The sequence below is a fragment of the Sinocyclocheilus grahami genome, unplaced genomic scaffold (assembly GCF_001515645.1).
Source record: "Sinocyclocheilus grahami isolate Dianchi unplaced genomic scaffold, SAMN03320097.WGS_v1.1 scaffold198.1, whole genome shotgun sequence".
Taxonomy (NCBI): Eukaryota; Metazoa; Chordata; class Actinopteri; order Cypriniformes; family Cyprinidae; genus Sinocyclocheilus; species Sinocyclocheilus grahami.
The window spans coordinates 512605-529283 of NW_015505377.1; the positions used below are offsets into that span (position 1 = coordinate 512605).

General features: G+C 35.8%; 1 protein-coding gene across 3 annotated transcripts in view; it reads left to right on the top strand.

The window, feature by feature from the left end:
• The window catches only part of LOC107595166 (paladin-like), a 68411-nt gene extending 58678 nt beyond the window's left edge, over positions 1-9733 (top strand). For all 3 annotated transcript variants that reach the window (XM_016285505.1, XM_016285506.1, XM_016285507.1), the window contains exons 19-20: positions 3274-3429; positions 9170-9733. In XM_016285505.1, the coding sequence (XP_016140991.1) occupies positions 3274-3429; positions 9170-9319 (306 nt within the window). In that variant the 3' untranslated portion in view covers positions 9320-9733. The remainder of the gene's footprint in view (positions 1-3273; positions 3430-9169) is intronic.
• The last annotated feature ends 6946 nt before the right edge of the window (positions 9734-16679 follow it).

A 16679-nucleotide genomic window follows, 5' to 3' on the forward strand; every position in this document is an offset into this window, starting at 1 on the left:
ATAGGTTACACTTTATTTTAAGGTATCCTTGTTACAGTGTAATTATACATTTAAGTAATGAGTACTATTAATTAACTACATGTAGTTAGGGTTAGGATTTGGCTTAGGGTTACTTGCATGTAAACATGCATAATTAATTGTTATTATAATAGTAAGTACATGCAATGTGTAACAACGACACCTTAAAATAAAATGTTACCAAATTTTGTGATGTTCAGTACTTCATAACAAAAAAATAATAAACATTATATAGACATACATGCATACATAAACAACCAAAAATGACAAAAACACAGAAAAATTGCTAAAACTTGAACTAAAATTAAAAGGAAAATGGAAAATATAAAAATCTCTATATATAGATATAATTAAATAGATATAAAATTTTATTTTGTCTATTCCATTTATTGTCTCTATTTTTACATTATTGGTTCATTATCATGTTTCATTATAATGTAATTTGTGAGCCTGCAGCACAAAAGCAGTGTTGAGTCGCTGGGGGATATTTGTAGCAATAGCCAACAATACATTGTATGGGTCACAATTATACATTTCTCTTTTATGCCAAAAATCATTAGGATATTAAGTAAAGATCATGTTCCATGAAGATATTTTGTAAATTTCCTACTGTAAATATATCAAAACTTAATTTTTTATTAGTAATATGCATTGCTAAGAACTTCATTTGAACAACTTTAAAGATGATTTTCTCAATATTTAGATTTTTTTGCACCCTCAGATTCCAGATTTTCTAATAGTTGTATCTCAGCCAAATATTGTCCGATCCTAACAAACCATACATCAATGGAAAGCTTATTTATTCAGCTTTCAGATGATGTATACATCTCAATTTCAAAAAATTGACCCTTATGACTGGTTTTGTGCTCCAGGGTCACATTTATAGAAAACAAAATGTAATTTTTAAAAGTATATCATATAATGTGTGTATATAAATATAATTTGCAAACTTATAAAAATCATATTAAATATATTAAATATAAAAGTGTTTTCCTTCCTTTGAATGCTGTCAGTGTTGCAGAAAGGACATTGTTCACTTTCAATCGTCTCCTGTATCAGATCAGAGCAGACCGATAGTGAAGTTTAGACACAATGCTAAACGAGTTCATTAATCACAGCGGCATGAGAAACAATCACGTTTGCTTTCACTAATTAGATTCGGACCGTCATTCTAGTCAACGATCATCTAAATCACATGAAGGCTTTGTGTTATTCAGCAGCTGCTGCACTGATTTCACTGCAGGGAGGACTTTCACATCATAAAACCAGACAAACATCTGCCTTTAATAGCCTTTGTCTTTGATTATTTCAGACGTTTCGCCCGGTTTGAGCCCAACGGATGCCAGAACATGTTCAAGATAACACAGTATTATTTCTGTCAGCTTGTTTTATTACACTGATTTTGATTTGTATGTCCGACCTTTTTGATGTAACATTAAATAACACCGAAATATCTTTCCATGCATTCGTTCCAGACTTCAAAAGGTCCAAAACACAAGCGCTTCAATTTGTGCATGCTCACTTTCATGCATTGTAGTGCATAATGTTTATTGATTCCACTAAAACAGCATAACCGAGAGAGACAGAGCTGAATCAAACAAAGATTCTGCTCAATCATACATGCATTGCATTGGACTGAAAAACAATTGTGATCAATTTGTTTCCAGAGCTTTCTGTTCCAGTTTAACCTCCGCATGCATTCGGCTGATGAGAATCAATGATCAGAACAGAGTTTAAAACATTAGAAATACAATGCAAGCGTAGCTGCAGCTAAAGTACCTTGACAAGTGTTTAATTATCTTCTTTTATTACAAAACGAGTGCAGTGTTCAGCATTGAGGCAGTGAAAGTGTAAGACTTGAGCTTTCTAAATTGAATTAATTGCTCTCTGGCTGTGCGTGTAATCTTCCTTTTTCATGCTCTGGAGTTTCTTTTGTTGGAAAAGTATGAGTAAAGACTAAAAATTATGGCTAATTAATCTCCTGCCGCCTGTATCAATTACTCGGCCTGATCTCATTTCTAAAAGCGCAGGATTACGCAGTCAGCGGGAGTGCTTTAATTAATTTTTTTAAGTGATTTAAATTGTTGCTCTGGTGGGGATTAAGTTTTCTTCCCAGCGAGACTCTGTTTTACACATGCAATATAAGTAATGAGGCTTGCAGTTTTTTTAATACATAATTTAACACGTATAGGGGGCAAATCAGCATAACTTTACATAATTGTTTAATCATCATGAGAGTTTGTACCAGATACCCTTTTTTAATTTTACTTGAGTAAATGCAAAATCAGTGCAAACAAATCAGGCCAATTCGCCAATAAATCTTTTGCTGCGTCCCAATTCGCATACTATCCGTCATAAATAGTAGTCAAAAATATAGAACTAGTATGTTCCAAATCATAGTATGTTTAAAAAAGTATGCGGAAGATTCCCGGATGGTCTACTACTTCCGGTTAGAACTGTAAGTGCAGATCGATGCACACTCTAACGGCTAATATTGCCCACAACACATTGCGCGGTGGACGAGGATTCAATTAGAACTACAAACACGCATTAAAAGTGTTCAAAACTACAAACATGGTGCATATACACGACCAATGGACAGGTAGATAAACGGATTTGAGTGATAAATAGTCAATGTCTAACCTGATGAAAAAATATAAATGTAATGTTATCCACGTTATATTTCATCTGCGGCAACACTGTGAACTTTTATAATGACACATTTGCGAACTGATTCAATAGGTTCATTAAAAAGAATCAGCTCATTTAAGAATTGGACATCACTGTCGTGTTTTATTAAAGGTGTATTTGAAATGAAAATATGCAATTAAGCCACATGATTATCGCACCAATTAGTGTAATATTTTTTTTATTTTATATTATATATTTTCATTTTATTTTATCTTAATTAGTTTGTATTTATGATTTTGATTTATATTTATTTTTTAAACAATAACAGTTTTTATTAAAATCATTATTTTATTTTTAAACATCTGCAACTGAATAGTTCAGTGGAATTTGTGAACCGATTCAATAGGTTCATTGAAAAGAATCAGCTTCTTCATGAATCTGGCATCGTTATCATGTTTCAGAGCGTGTCTCTATTTCTTCAGTTCACAGTAACGAACGATATGTTTTTATGAAATCTGGTGGAGTAAAACCTACAATATTATGCTTTGGAAACCATTTTTCTGTTTGGTACGATACAGTGCAGAGTGCTGGCGGTTTATGGCTCTTGTTTGTGTCGTTTCACAGATCAAGAGCTCTAAATGTGAGGCAGAGATCCAGACTCTGACGCTGAAGAGTTTGCTGTATCTGGAGCGCTACATGTACCTGATCCTCTTCAACACGTACCTGCACCTGGAGAAGAGAGACTCCTGGCAGCGCTCCTTCAGCGACTGGATGCTGCAGGTGAGATCAGACGTTCATCACATGCATTTACTGCAGCGTAAAAACACTGGCTGGAAACGTGTGCTTTACCCGACTGATAATCAAACAACCATACTGACCTTTCATAGTCTCACATCGGCGTAATGGTAATTAGCGTGCTTTTTCTTGCAAACAATACAGTACAAAAATGTAATTATGGTGAGTCATTCTCTCCATTATTTTGTTGCTTTTATGAAAGCCTACGTTGCAAAAGACCTTGTTGATAAATAAGTGCTTCTGAGTTCTGAGTTCATCATCATGCAGAGCAGAAGTAAACACTGCTGAAACTCTGTTGCTGTTCTGACAATATCACCAGAACTGAACAGATTCTGTTTTTTATTTTTATTTTTTATTTAATTTAGTATTTCAGTATTTTATCTGTGTGATCACTACTGCAAAAAACTCAATAACATTACATCTGTGTGGTATTTAAGGTACATTTTATATGATTTTGTCATATAAAGCCAGCAATTAGTGCTTTTTATTTTATTAGTTTATTTAATATTAATAATTTTTTATATTTATTTAATATATAATATCTAATGTAAAATAAACTAATCAACTATATAAAATAAAAGTATATAATATATAGTTTATTATGTAGTATATATTATTTAACATTTTTTATTTTGTTTTATATTTATTTAATTTTACATTTTTGTATTTTATTTTTATTTAATGTCTTATTGTCTGTATTTATTTTGTATGATATTTTGTTTTGTTTTGTTTTTTATTTTATTTATTTTTTAATTATATTTTTTGTGTTTTATTTATTTTATTTTATTTTTTTTATTAAATTGTTATTTTATTATTTTTCCTGATGGCCAGTGGACTGGTTTCACAATAAAAATAAATAAATAAATAAATGCCATGTTACAAGATTGTTTTTTTGTTGTTGTTGTTTTTTACACCTTTTCTTATTTAAACCTCAATTGCAAAAGAAGTGTTATTTCAGAGCAAATTCACATCCAAATTTGCATTAAATATTGCATTAATCGTGTTCATCTCCCTTCAGCTTCACACTTGATGTCCGTCACAAACCTCAGTGAAGTTTAATGTTACTGTAACTCAGCAGCAGATCTGAATCAGAGCTTTTCATGCGTTGTGTGCATTAGTCCAGCTGTAGCGTGAATGTTTCGCGGTGGATTCTCTTCTCCTGTGTGAATTTGTGCTTGTCGAGCTGTAGCCATCGCTTCATTTGGACGTGGCCCCTGGAATTTACAAGCTTATTCTACCGCCGCTGCTTTCACGGGGTCTCCCTGTGTGTGTGTGTGTGTGTGTGTGTGTGTGTGTGTGTGTGTGAGTGAGAGAGAGAGAGTGTGTGTGTGAGGCCTGCTGTGGCACACGGTAAAGTCTGGAATTTATTGCCATTCCAAACAAATGAGTATTTCCCCCCCTGCGTGGATTATTGCGCTTTTTCCCTGATGCTTTTCCATTCCCTTCGAGTCCTGCACTTCAGCGGCCGATGAGGAATTGAAAGAACCAGTTCTTAAACTGAGTTTTGTTTAACCCTAACTGTGATGATGTCTCTATAAACTCTTGATCTGATGGTAAAAACATGTTCAGTTGAACTAAACTAACCTGGAAGAATCGCAGATCATCTGTCCTGATTTCTCCCGTGTCTAATCAATAATCTCAGTCTGTTATTGGATTCTGGCTCCGAGCGTTGGCCGTGTCACTGATGTGATGTATAACCCAGCACGTATGAAAGGAATATTCTAGGTTAAATACAGCTTAACTCCATCGGCAAGCTGTAGATTAGCACCGGAAATCATTCGACTCGTCCCTCAGTTAATTATTTTAATAAATGACACTTAAAGTGTACGTCCGAAAGAACAGAATAATATGATTTAACACATTGCATGTTTCTAGCAGGTGCATTTTAGAAGAGTTGTGTTCATCTCTTCAATGCGTTTGAATGCATTGGCGAGTCTGGATGACTCCGATGTCTCCATCCAGAAAGAGTCGTGCTGAAATCACGGAGGCATTCTTCTGCGGCGTGTGTTTTCACAGCGATCGTTCCGACGCGTTTGTGTTTTTATACTGCAGGAATGTCTTCAATGCGGCTCATTCCACTTCAGAGATCCAGAGCCAAACGAACCCACAGCGCTTCGTTTCAAACCGGACCGACACAAGGACTTTAAACACCATTCAATGAGTTACTAAATAAAAGAGGAAAAATAATCCAGTTTTCTGTAATACTTAGATGAAAACTTGAAGATATTGCTCAGTTGTTCATGTTCTTGTACTTGGACATTACTCGTTTCGATGGCAACATTCATAACGCCAAAATAGAATCATGTGTTTATGATGACAGTAAAATCCATGACTGCTTTAATTCACCTCAAAAATTAAAATTGTATGTTCATGAAAAGTACAGAAGGTTAAGGTTTCCATACTAAACTTTCTCAAACTCAAATATTAAAAATGGGATTTAAATATATATTTTTTAATTTGTATTCTTATTTTTTATTTATATATTACATTTAATTTATGTGTTTTTAATTGAATTGAATGTTTAATTTAATTTAATTTAATTTAATTTAATTTAATTTAATTTAATTTATCTTCTAAGGCAGTCTCTTCCGGGTTGGTTGTGGATATATATATATATATATATATATATATATTAGTGCTGTCAAATGATTAATCGCATCCAAAATAAAAGTTTTTGTTTACATAATATATGTATGTGTACTGTTTATTTATTATGTATATATAAATGCACACACATACAGTATATATTGTGTATATACATGTATATATTTATAGAATTTTATTTTATATTATATATAAATACATTTAATATATAAACATATATTTCTTAAATATATACATGCATGTGTTTGTATTAATAAATATAAACAGTACAGTACACGCATGTATTATGTAAACAAAAACTTTTATTTTGGATGCGATTAATCACGATTAATCATTTGACAGCACTAATATATATAAAGTAATTTTATATAATAAAAATATGTGAAGAATAATCAAAACTATCGTAAAAGCCACTGAATTATCCATTCAGCTGCTATCCAAAGTGACTTCTAAACGGTCAACAACTCAATACGAGCTCCTAATCTGAAGGAGAATGGCATTAGAGGAGCTGAAGTAACGCGTCTGAGGAACCCACTGAGGGCCTCTCGAGTCCACATGAAAAGCTCTTGTTATCGGTCAGGGCTCAGGAGTCGAGAGCCGTCCACGCTGGAATGAGACTTCATTAGGTCTTTTTGCTGCGCCTCACATTGGCTCTTATCTGAAGAACCGAATGAAGCAAATAGTCTGAGAAGATCCACTCCACACTTACACTCACTGAACGTCATGGGCATTTACAGTCTCTCTGTCTATATATATATACAGTGGTGTGAAAAAGTGTTGGCCCCCTTCCTGATTTCTTATTTTTTTGCATGTTTGTCACACTTTAATGTTTCAGATCATCAAACTAATTTAAATATTAGTTAAAGATAACACAAGTAAACACAACATGCAGTTTTTAAATGAAGGTTTTTATTATTAAGGGAAAACAAAATCCAAAACTACATGGCCCTGTGTGAGGAAGTGTTTGCCCCCCTGTTAAAACTGTGGTTTATCACACCTGAGTTCAATTTCTCTAGCCACACCCAGGCCTGATTACTGCCACACCTGTTCGCAATCAAGAAATCTCTTAAATAGGACCTGCCTGACAAAGTGAAGTAGACTAAAAGATCCTCAAAAGCTAGACATCATGCCGAGATCCAAAGAAATTCAGAAACAAATGAGAAAAAGTAATTGAGATCTATCAGTCTGGAAAAGGTTATAAAGCCATTTCTAAAGCTTTGGGACTCCAGCGAACCACAGTGAGAGCCATTATTCACAAATGGCAAAAACATGGAACAGCGGAGAACCTTCCCAGGAGTGGCCGGCCGACCAAAACTACCCCAAGAGCACAGCGACGACTCATCCAAGAGACCCCACAACAACATCCAAAGAACTGCAGGCCTCACTTGCCCCAGTTAAGGTCAGTGTTCATGACTCCACCATAAGAAAGAGACGGGGCAAAAATGGTCTGCATGGCAGAGTGCCAAGACGAAAACCGCTGCTGAGCAAAAAGAACAAAGGCTCGTCTCAGTTTTGCCAGAAAACATCTTGATGATCCCCAAGACTTTTGGGAAAATACTCTGTGGACTGACGAGACAAAAGTTGAACTTTTTGGAAGGTGTGTGTCCCATTACGTCTGGCGTAAAAGTAACACTGCATTTCAGAAAAAGAACACAATACCAACAGTAAAATATGGTGGTGGTAGTGTGATGGCCTGGGGCTGTTTTGCTGCTTCAGGACCTGGAAGACTTGCTGTGATAAATGGAACCATGAATTCTACTGTTTACCAAAAAATCCTGAAGGAGAATGTCCGGCCATATGTTCGTGACCTCAAGCTGAAGAGAACTTGGGTTCTGCAGCAGGACAATGATCCAAAACACACCAGCAAGTCCACCTCTGAATGGCTGAAGAAAAACAAAATGAAGACTTTGGAGTGGCCTAGTCAAAGTCCTGACCTGAATCCTATTGAGATGCTGTGGCATGACCTTAAAAAAGGCAGTTCATGCTCGAAAACCCTCCAGTGCGGCTGAAATACAAAAATAAGAAATCAGGAAGGGGGCCAACACTTTTTCACACCACTGTATATGTATAAAAACTAAAATCACTGGCACTGACTAGACTACAGCCCCATTACAGCCCCAATGACTACAGCCCCATTGACTCCCTCTGCCAATGCATTGATGAAATTAACAGTTGGATGTGCGAGAACTTTCTTCAGTTAAACAAAGAAAAAAACGAAGTCATTGCATTTGGAAACAAAGATGAAGTTCTCAAGGTGAATGCATACCTTGACCGGATATATAGTTAGACAGCTAGATAAATAGATATACAGTTGGATGGATGGATACTGCAGACAGATGGACATATAGTTAGCTGGATAGATATTTAGTTGGATGGATAGACATATATAATCAGACAGATAGATAGACAGACAGACAGATGGACAGATGAATATATAGTTAGATGGATAGACAGACAGATGTGTGTGTATAATTATATATACAGTTACACAGTTAGATAAACAGATATACAGTATATTTGGATGTATAGATACTGTAGATAGATGGATATATAGTTGGATAGACCAATATATAATCAGACAGATAGATAGACACACAGACAGGGACGGACGGATGGATGGATAGACAGATGGATAGATAGGCGGACGGACGGACAGATGGATAGGCGGATATATAGTTAGATTCACAGACGGATATATATTTTGAGAGATGGATAGACAGGCGGAGGGATGGATGGATTCTGTGTGGGTTGTGATCTTGTAGTGCTGGATTTTGTGCTCTTCTCATTCTGTGGTCTTGACTGTTTTGGGCTGGTTTTACTGCTCAGTTTGGGCTGCTTGTGTCAACTGAGCCAAAGTAAACACGGCCGGCTGTGCTGCTTTATATTGTGTGTTCTTGTGTTCACGTGTGCCCGCTCGTTCACCCCGTCATGTCCAGATGTCACCAGCTCAAAGCCTCTCAGGAGCCAAGAACCGCTCGGGCACTGCTACAGATTCCCGAGTCAGAATATGGACTGAACGGGTCACGTCACACACAAAGACCGGAATGAGGAATGAAGCACAATCCTGTCCAGTACTGAATGAACTTTCTCTGAATTGTGTGTCTGTGTGTTTTGTGTTCAGGTGGCGGCTCAGGCTGGAGTTTATGAGCTGTTGAATCAGTTGGGCTTCTCTGAGTTTGAGGACCTGAGAGACTCAACCCTCTGTCGTCTCCGTCACCGTTGGCAACAGCAGATCCGCCACGGGCTTCCGTTCAGAGGAGAATTCATCTGAGAAACGCTCGTGGAATTATGAAATATACTCTGTTCATTTGCAGGATGTCCACCTGTTTTTGAACAATAGTTGAAGTGTAAAGGACTAGATCTTAAACCCACTGTGAGGAACTTTAATGAGAACACAAGATGAGGATGTTGCATGAAGCTCTCACCTGTGCATGCTCGTTTGTTAATGTCTTTCTGTGCAGGTCTCTTACATCTATAATTAACCTATTTTTAATTTAACAGGACTCTTTTTATGTCCATTTAGCTTTAGGTGATTATTTGTCGTGCGTTTGCTTGTATAGTTTATTCACTCGGTTCCTTTTTTTAACATTTGAAGGCTGCAGGAACTGTGATGTTTGTTTTATAAATGAGCGTTTTTCATGATGAAGACTTTCATAATGGCGGTCTCCATTAAAAATCTTTTGTAACAGGAATGTGTTCGTTTATTTGACTGCTGAACCTGTGACTAATATATTTTTTAATAGGAGCTTGAAGGAAAAACATTAACTGAAATACAATATAGCTTATTTTATTCAGCTAGATGAAAAGACAATTTAAAAAATAAACTAAAAATAAAACTAAAATGTAATAATAAAAAATGATATGTATACATGCATTTAAAATAAATAATAAAAATGACAAAAACACAAAATGAAATTAAAACACAAAAATATATATAAAAAAATTATCATTCAAAGTGTCAACAAAAGCTATAAGATATAATTAGCAGTGATACTCAAAACAAAAACAAAAAAACAGACTAGTGTGCTATTCCAAATGTATCCATTCTCACTTTTCATATCAAATTATGCCTTTTTTAAATCTTCAATCATTCTGCATCTTTCTGCTCCATTTTAGATAAATTATATTAAAATTACATTATAATATAATATATTATTCATGTAACTTGAGTAAAGAAGTGTAGTTGGCAGCAGGAAGCATCTATACTAGTATGCACATGTATCAATCTGGGTCTTTGCACATAAACAGCTATAACCTATTCCTTGAAGCGTTTGGCATCTGGAGTCGTCCTGCTGTGTTCTGGGTAGGATTAGACTCTCGTTAGAGGGGCTTCAGAGGCTTGTGGTTTTTAATTGTCTGTGTAAAAGTGGAAGAGACGAGCCGAGCGCTCCTGGCCTGAAAGGGGGGTATTTTCGGTGATGTCATCGTGTGGTTGAGCCTGAATTCTACACAGAGACAAAACACACGACTCGAAGCGAAATACACTTTAGCAAAACGCAAAGGCAACATGCTGAAATATAAATGACTATCAATGCACTGGTGAATTGATCAAGTCAAGTCAATCCTCACCCAGTACTAGTGATAAATAATAAAGCAATCAAGTAGCATTCTATCAGTGTCTCAGCAATGGATGCTCAGCAGTGAATGGGTGCCGTCAGAATGAGAGTCCAAACAGCTGATAAAAACATCACAATAATCCACAGCACTCCAGTCCATCAGTTAACATCTGGAGAAGACAAAAGCTGAAACTAATCCAGCATTAATTGATCTGAAAACAAAATCCATCAAGATGTTTTTAACTCAAATACGAGTCCATAATAACTCTTCCTCCAGTGAAAAAGTGCATCTGCTGTTGTCTCTCACATCAAAATCCAGCCACATATTAGTTTAGAGCTGTTTAAACGCTGCTTGATCTGTGCAGATTTCTCTCCTGACTCAGACCAGAACACTTTTTCACTGGAGGAAGAGTTATTATGAATTATGGACTCGTATTGTAGTTAAAACATCTTAATGCTGGATGTGTTTCAGCTTTTGTCTTCTCCAGATGTTAACTGATGGACTGGAGTGCTTGAGGATTATTGTGATGTTTTTATCAGCTGTTTGGACTCTCATTCTGACGGCACCCATTCACTGCAGAGCACACTGATGCAATGTTACATTTCTCCAAATCTGATGAAGAAACAAACTCATCTTCATCTTGGATGGCCTGAGGGTGAGCACATTTTCAGAAAATATTCAGTTTTGAGTAAACTATTCCATTAATAAAATATAATCAAATGTCATTTTCACCTGCTGGATCATAAAACAGGTGACATATACATCAAAAGAGGGCAGAAGATCACAGAGACTCTCCTCACTTAACATAATGCAAGAAACAACCTGGCAACCACACAACATCACGGCAGGTAAGCACCACTTTCTTCAGAAACATCTCAAGTTCAATCTTGCAATCTTTGACAAAACATTGCCACTCAATTGTCACTTATTTTGTGCATGCTCATCCTGCTGTCTCAGAGACAAATGTGATTTCTCAAGACGCCTGATATCTGCCTGGTAGCAACATTTCTTGCATGAAAAAAAGTATTGCTTACAGTAACTCGCTGACATAAAGGATGTGCTTTTTTTGTCCTGTGGTTTCAGAGGAAGTCCTGCTGCCATGCAAACATGAGACTAATGTCTGTGAGACGTGCCGGCGGGTTCTGCTGCAGCTTCGAGGTTTGTAAATATTTGCTGATACACATAAAGTCATGTAAACATGTTCAGAGCGGTTTAGATGAGGATGTGCTGATTCAGCCAATGACAAAACTGGTGTTCTAGATCAATGCTTCTCAACTGGTGAAGAGCAGGAGAACAATGCAAATGATTCAGTGCAATAAACCATGTAATCGTGGAGTTAGAACAGCTAAATAAACACTTTTAAAAAGGGAGAAAAAACACTTTTTTGTTGCTGGTGTCAAAGGTCATGTGTCAAACTCTATAGTTTTGTTTGCATTTGCACAATCATTTTGGAATTGCTTTAAGTCCTGAAGCCAGATGAGAACTGCTTTATAAAATCATATCTATCTATCACTCTAAAATCTTCTGGGTTCAAAACAACCCAGTGCTGGGTGAAATATGAACAAACCCAGAGATTGGGTTGTTTTGTTGTTTAATTGTTTAATCCAACCTTCTGGTTTGTTATATTTAACTCCACTATTGTTTCAAAATTACTATATGACTGGCTTAAACTGAACCCAAAATAGGTTGTAAATTAAAAGTCAGACACATAATTACTAGAGGCAGCAACGATCAAAAAGTGAACATTTAAGCAATTAAATTTTTTTTTTTATTATTTATTGAACATATTAATAAATGCTAATTTTCAACCTATTTTGGGTACATTTTAAACAAGAAATATAGTCATTTGTAAGCAAAAGTTGAGTTGAATAAAACTACCCAGAAGGCTGCCCAGCATCTTTAGAGTGTATCTATATGTACTGTATGTATGCATATATATATATATACTATTATTTTTCATAGTTTAAGTTTTACTAACTACAACAGTTCTGATGCTAAAACTCAATTCTAAAATTCTAAAATGTGTATTAGTGCTGATTCCTCAGTAAGTTTCCCGTCCTGCACTGAGGAGCTCAGGAGGAAAACACATCTCTCCTTCTCCTCCACACGCTTTGAAATACTGATACTCCAGATCTCTGCTTGCTCTCAGGCTTATCTGCAGGTACGGAAGTTGTTCGGAGCTTTATCACATCGTGAGCCTCTTAGATGAATGAAAATGAAACCAGAGAGCAGCAGATTTGCTGAGTTTCGGTGCCAGACGCTGCAGAGGAGAGTCTAGTCTGGCTGAAGTTCAGCAGAAGCTTGTTTTGCAGCTCTTTCACTAGAATTGGGATGGCAAATGTTACTTTCACACCAAGAACGATAAGCATTCAAGTCTGTTAATACAATCAAACCAAAAATTATTCAGACACCAGATATTTGATATTTATATATATATATTTTTTTTATTTTTTTATATATTTTTTTACTAGTTGGGTGCAGGACACTAAAGTTAATTTATGTAAGTGTGTATAGCTAAATAAACTGACATATTATACCCAAAAATTCTTCATACAGCGGACCACCAGTAAAATTAATAAAAATTTGCGACCAAAAATTATTCAGACACTTTGACCTGAGCATGTTTTGCTTAAGTGTTTTTTTCTTTAATTGCTAATGCGAACTTTTTACACCACACACTGAACAAAATGAAGCATTGCTTGGTGATTGGTTGAGCTAAATTAGTTTTATCTAATTGTGTACTTGAGTTTAACAGCTGACAGCTATTCAACCGAATTCATTACATACCTTCCTATCAAAGTTATCTGACATTATCAAGATGAATTTGTTCTGACGCAGTTTAAAGGGTTAGTTCACCCAAAAATGAAAATTAGCCCACAAATTACTCACCCTCAAGTCATCCTATGACTTTCTTCTTTCGGACGAGTTGGAGTTAAATTAAAAATGGTTCTGGCTATTCCAAGCTCTATCATTGCAGTCAGCGGGTGTTGCATGCATCAGTCCAAAAGAAGTTAAATAAAAAGCGCCCATCCATAAAAAAGTGTCTCACACGGCTCCAGGGGGTGAACAAAGGCCTCCTGTAGCGAATCAATGCGTTTTTGTAAGCATACGTCTTGCTGAGAGGCTGATCTCCAGTCTTTTATCCTTCTAATAACTAACGTGTTCCTCTAAGGCTGATGATACACGGGGCAATCTTTGGCCAATGTTGCCGTGAACGGGCAACCAGGTGAGACACAGGGCCCACGACCGATCTGAAGTATCCAGATAGAAATCTGTTACCCATTCTCAATGGGAAAGTGCCCAAGAACATCGCTCAAAAAAAGTTGCCGTGTGTATCATAAGCTTAATATGTTTCAGGAAGGAGTAAATGTGCAGTAGTGCGGCCTACTGTATCTGACTGCATCTGCAGATAAGCTCTTCTGAGAGCCGCTGTGGACGCTTTGAAATGCCTTCCAGATCCTCTGAGATCCTTTCGGAGCTGAAACCGGAGCCGGCGCTTTAGAGAGACGTGAAGAAGAGGCCAAACAAAGAGCTGCATTGAGAGCTGCACTCCACGCTTCCGCTTGCAGACGACGAGGGCTAAACCTTCTGCGCTGCTAATTAAAGCTTCAGCTGTCACACTTTGACATCAGAGAACTATATTCATCGAGTACCAACACAGATCATCTCTGGCTTTAATTGATCCCACTATAAAAATACTTGATATGTTATGTAGGAACACAAAGGCTCACTTACAGCACCGGCGATCTGCCACTTATTAGTGAAACTTGAAAGGTCAGTGTCACTTTAGCTTCATTAGCATAATGCATTTACATAGTTATGATGTCATGAGTCATTTTCAGGAAATAGAGCCGCTTGCGCGCCTAACTCTTTATAATTAACTTGAACTTACATTATTTGATAGATTTAGCTGCACATAGTATAATAAAATGTTTATGTAATTCAAATAAAAAAATACATTTATTAAGAATTTCATAAAAAATAAACATAAAGCTATTGAGCTATGGCTGATCCATGTTTATAGTTTACACATATCAAAACTAAAATCAGGATTAATAAATAATATTTGATCATCATGTATTGTGTGTCTGTATTTGTGTATAGTTTTACTAATGGTGCTGTAATTTGGTTTAAATTTTGTATTTTTAATACTGATATGCATTAATGTGCATTTTAAACAAACAAATAAATAAATGTGATATATTTAATATATTTAATAAAAACATAAATTTGTATTAATCTTGGTTACTTTATTATTATTATTGTTAATAATATTAATAAAGTAACCATTTTAATTCAAATGTAAAACCATGTTAACCACACTTTTATTACAGTAAGCTTAGTTCAGTTGTAGTACTTGTTGTAAAAAAACATTAACTACAAGATTAACCCTGGTTTTACTACAGTAACCGTTTAACTATGTTTTTTTTTTACACATATCAAAAATATAATATCGGCTGGTTTGCATGTGCCTAATTACCAACATTAAAATGCTTGCTTTTATTGTAAATTGTGTAAATGTCTTTCTGTTCAGCCCTTTTAAAATAATACTTTCATCTTTCTGAGGTCAGTGAAAACATACTTATAGACTTAAGTATTTCTGTTGGTGTGACTGATTACTAATTTAATAATTGGCCACTGAAAACTCATGCCAAATCTGAATATTGGGTGAATATTGACTTTTTATTAGTTAGTTTAACTTCTATCCTCTTTGATCAAATGACACAAATCAGTTTCATAATAACAACATTTCAAAATATGATTAAAATGAACCATGTAATATTGAAATGATACTTGACAGAATTAAAGTATCTCAATTTAACCAGAGCATATTGCTGAAAGTCTTTTACATATTCATATTTTACCATTACAGAGTTGAAGAGTTTCAGAACCTGCAGACGTACCTGAACAACAAATGTGGAGATGAATGATAAAAACAGAGAGAGAAAAACACTTCTCTGCTTCTCAAGCGCTGCTTTATGCATATTCATGTGTATAATTTCCCACAAGAGACGGTGGAGAGCTGAGGGAAATCTTGTGCTTTAATGAAGGACTGTGTGTGATTGAGATTCTCCCATCATGCACCAGCCGAACTGATGAGAAATACAAAATTAAAACCCTTTTGGGCCATTAAAAGGTTTCATTAGTGACTAATACTGAGATCACAAAGACCATAAAACACATTCACTGAAAGATCAACCGAGCTGTAAAGAATCATTAGAAAAGAAACTTTTCTTCTAATGCAGTACAAAAGAAGATGCTGTTTTTTGCATATAAATGAATGGCATCCAGTGTTGTTTTGGATCCCGCTGACTTCACATCAGCAAAAAGAGTTGAAACCTGTGTTTGCGTGAAATATCCCTTTAACAAAGCTGTGTCTGAAAGTTGAAGCGGGTTTAGAAATCAGTGTGAAGGTTGTTGTCCCCTGAATGCTTCTCAGCGTTAAGGACTGAATGATTGATAGATAAAGCTCAGCTCAGCAGCATTACGAGCTTTTATCACCCGCTATGGGACAATTGAATGAAATAAGGCTTTTAACTATCATTTTTCTATGATTAATGATTGATTAAGGCTCTGAAATCTGTCATTACATGTTCCTCTGTGATCTTTTGTTCTGTAAATGCTATTCCTTGCTGTCATTTTCTCTTTATGTTGGCTCTGTCTGAATCAGGTTTCATACTGTGACTAATACAATATGACTCATTTCATACTGTGACTAAAAGTGTTGCTAATCTTATAAATGTACTTCGGAATAATGGCAGTAAACAATTCGTGCTGCTTATTGACAGTGGACTGTCGGATTTCTAATACAAAGAATGGTGGAAATGTGTCTTTTTTTAGACGTTTGAGCGGGTGGCATGTCAACTTCTGGCTCAACCAATGGCATGGGTTTGGGGCGGGACTATGTGTTTAACCGACCAATGACAGATGGGGCGGTGTTTAGGGAAATCAGTTTGAAAACAGTTATTATTTTTGCAATTTCATTTGTTGATGACACAATACACCAGACGAAGGCCTCATCTGAAAGCCTGAATCACAGTAAACTCTGGTGGGACAAATGAGCATCATTTACA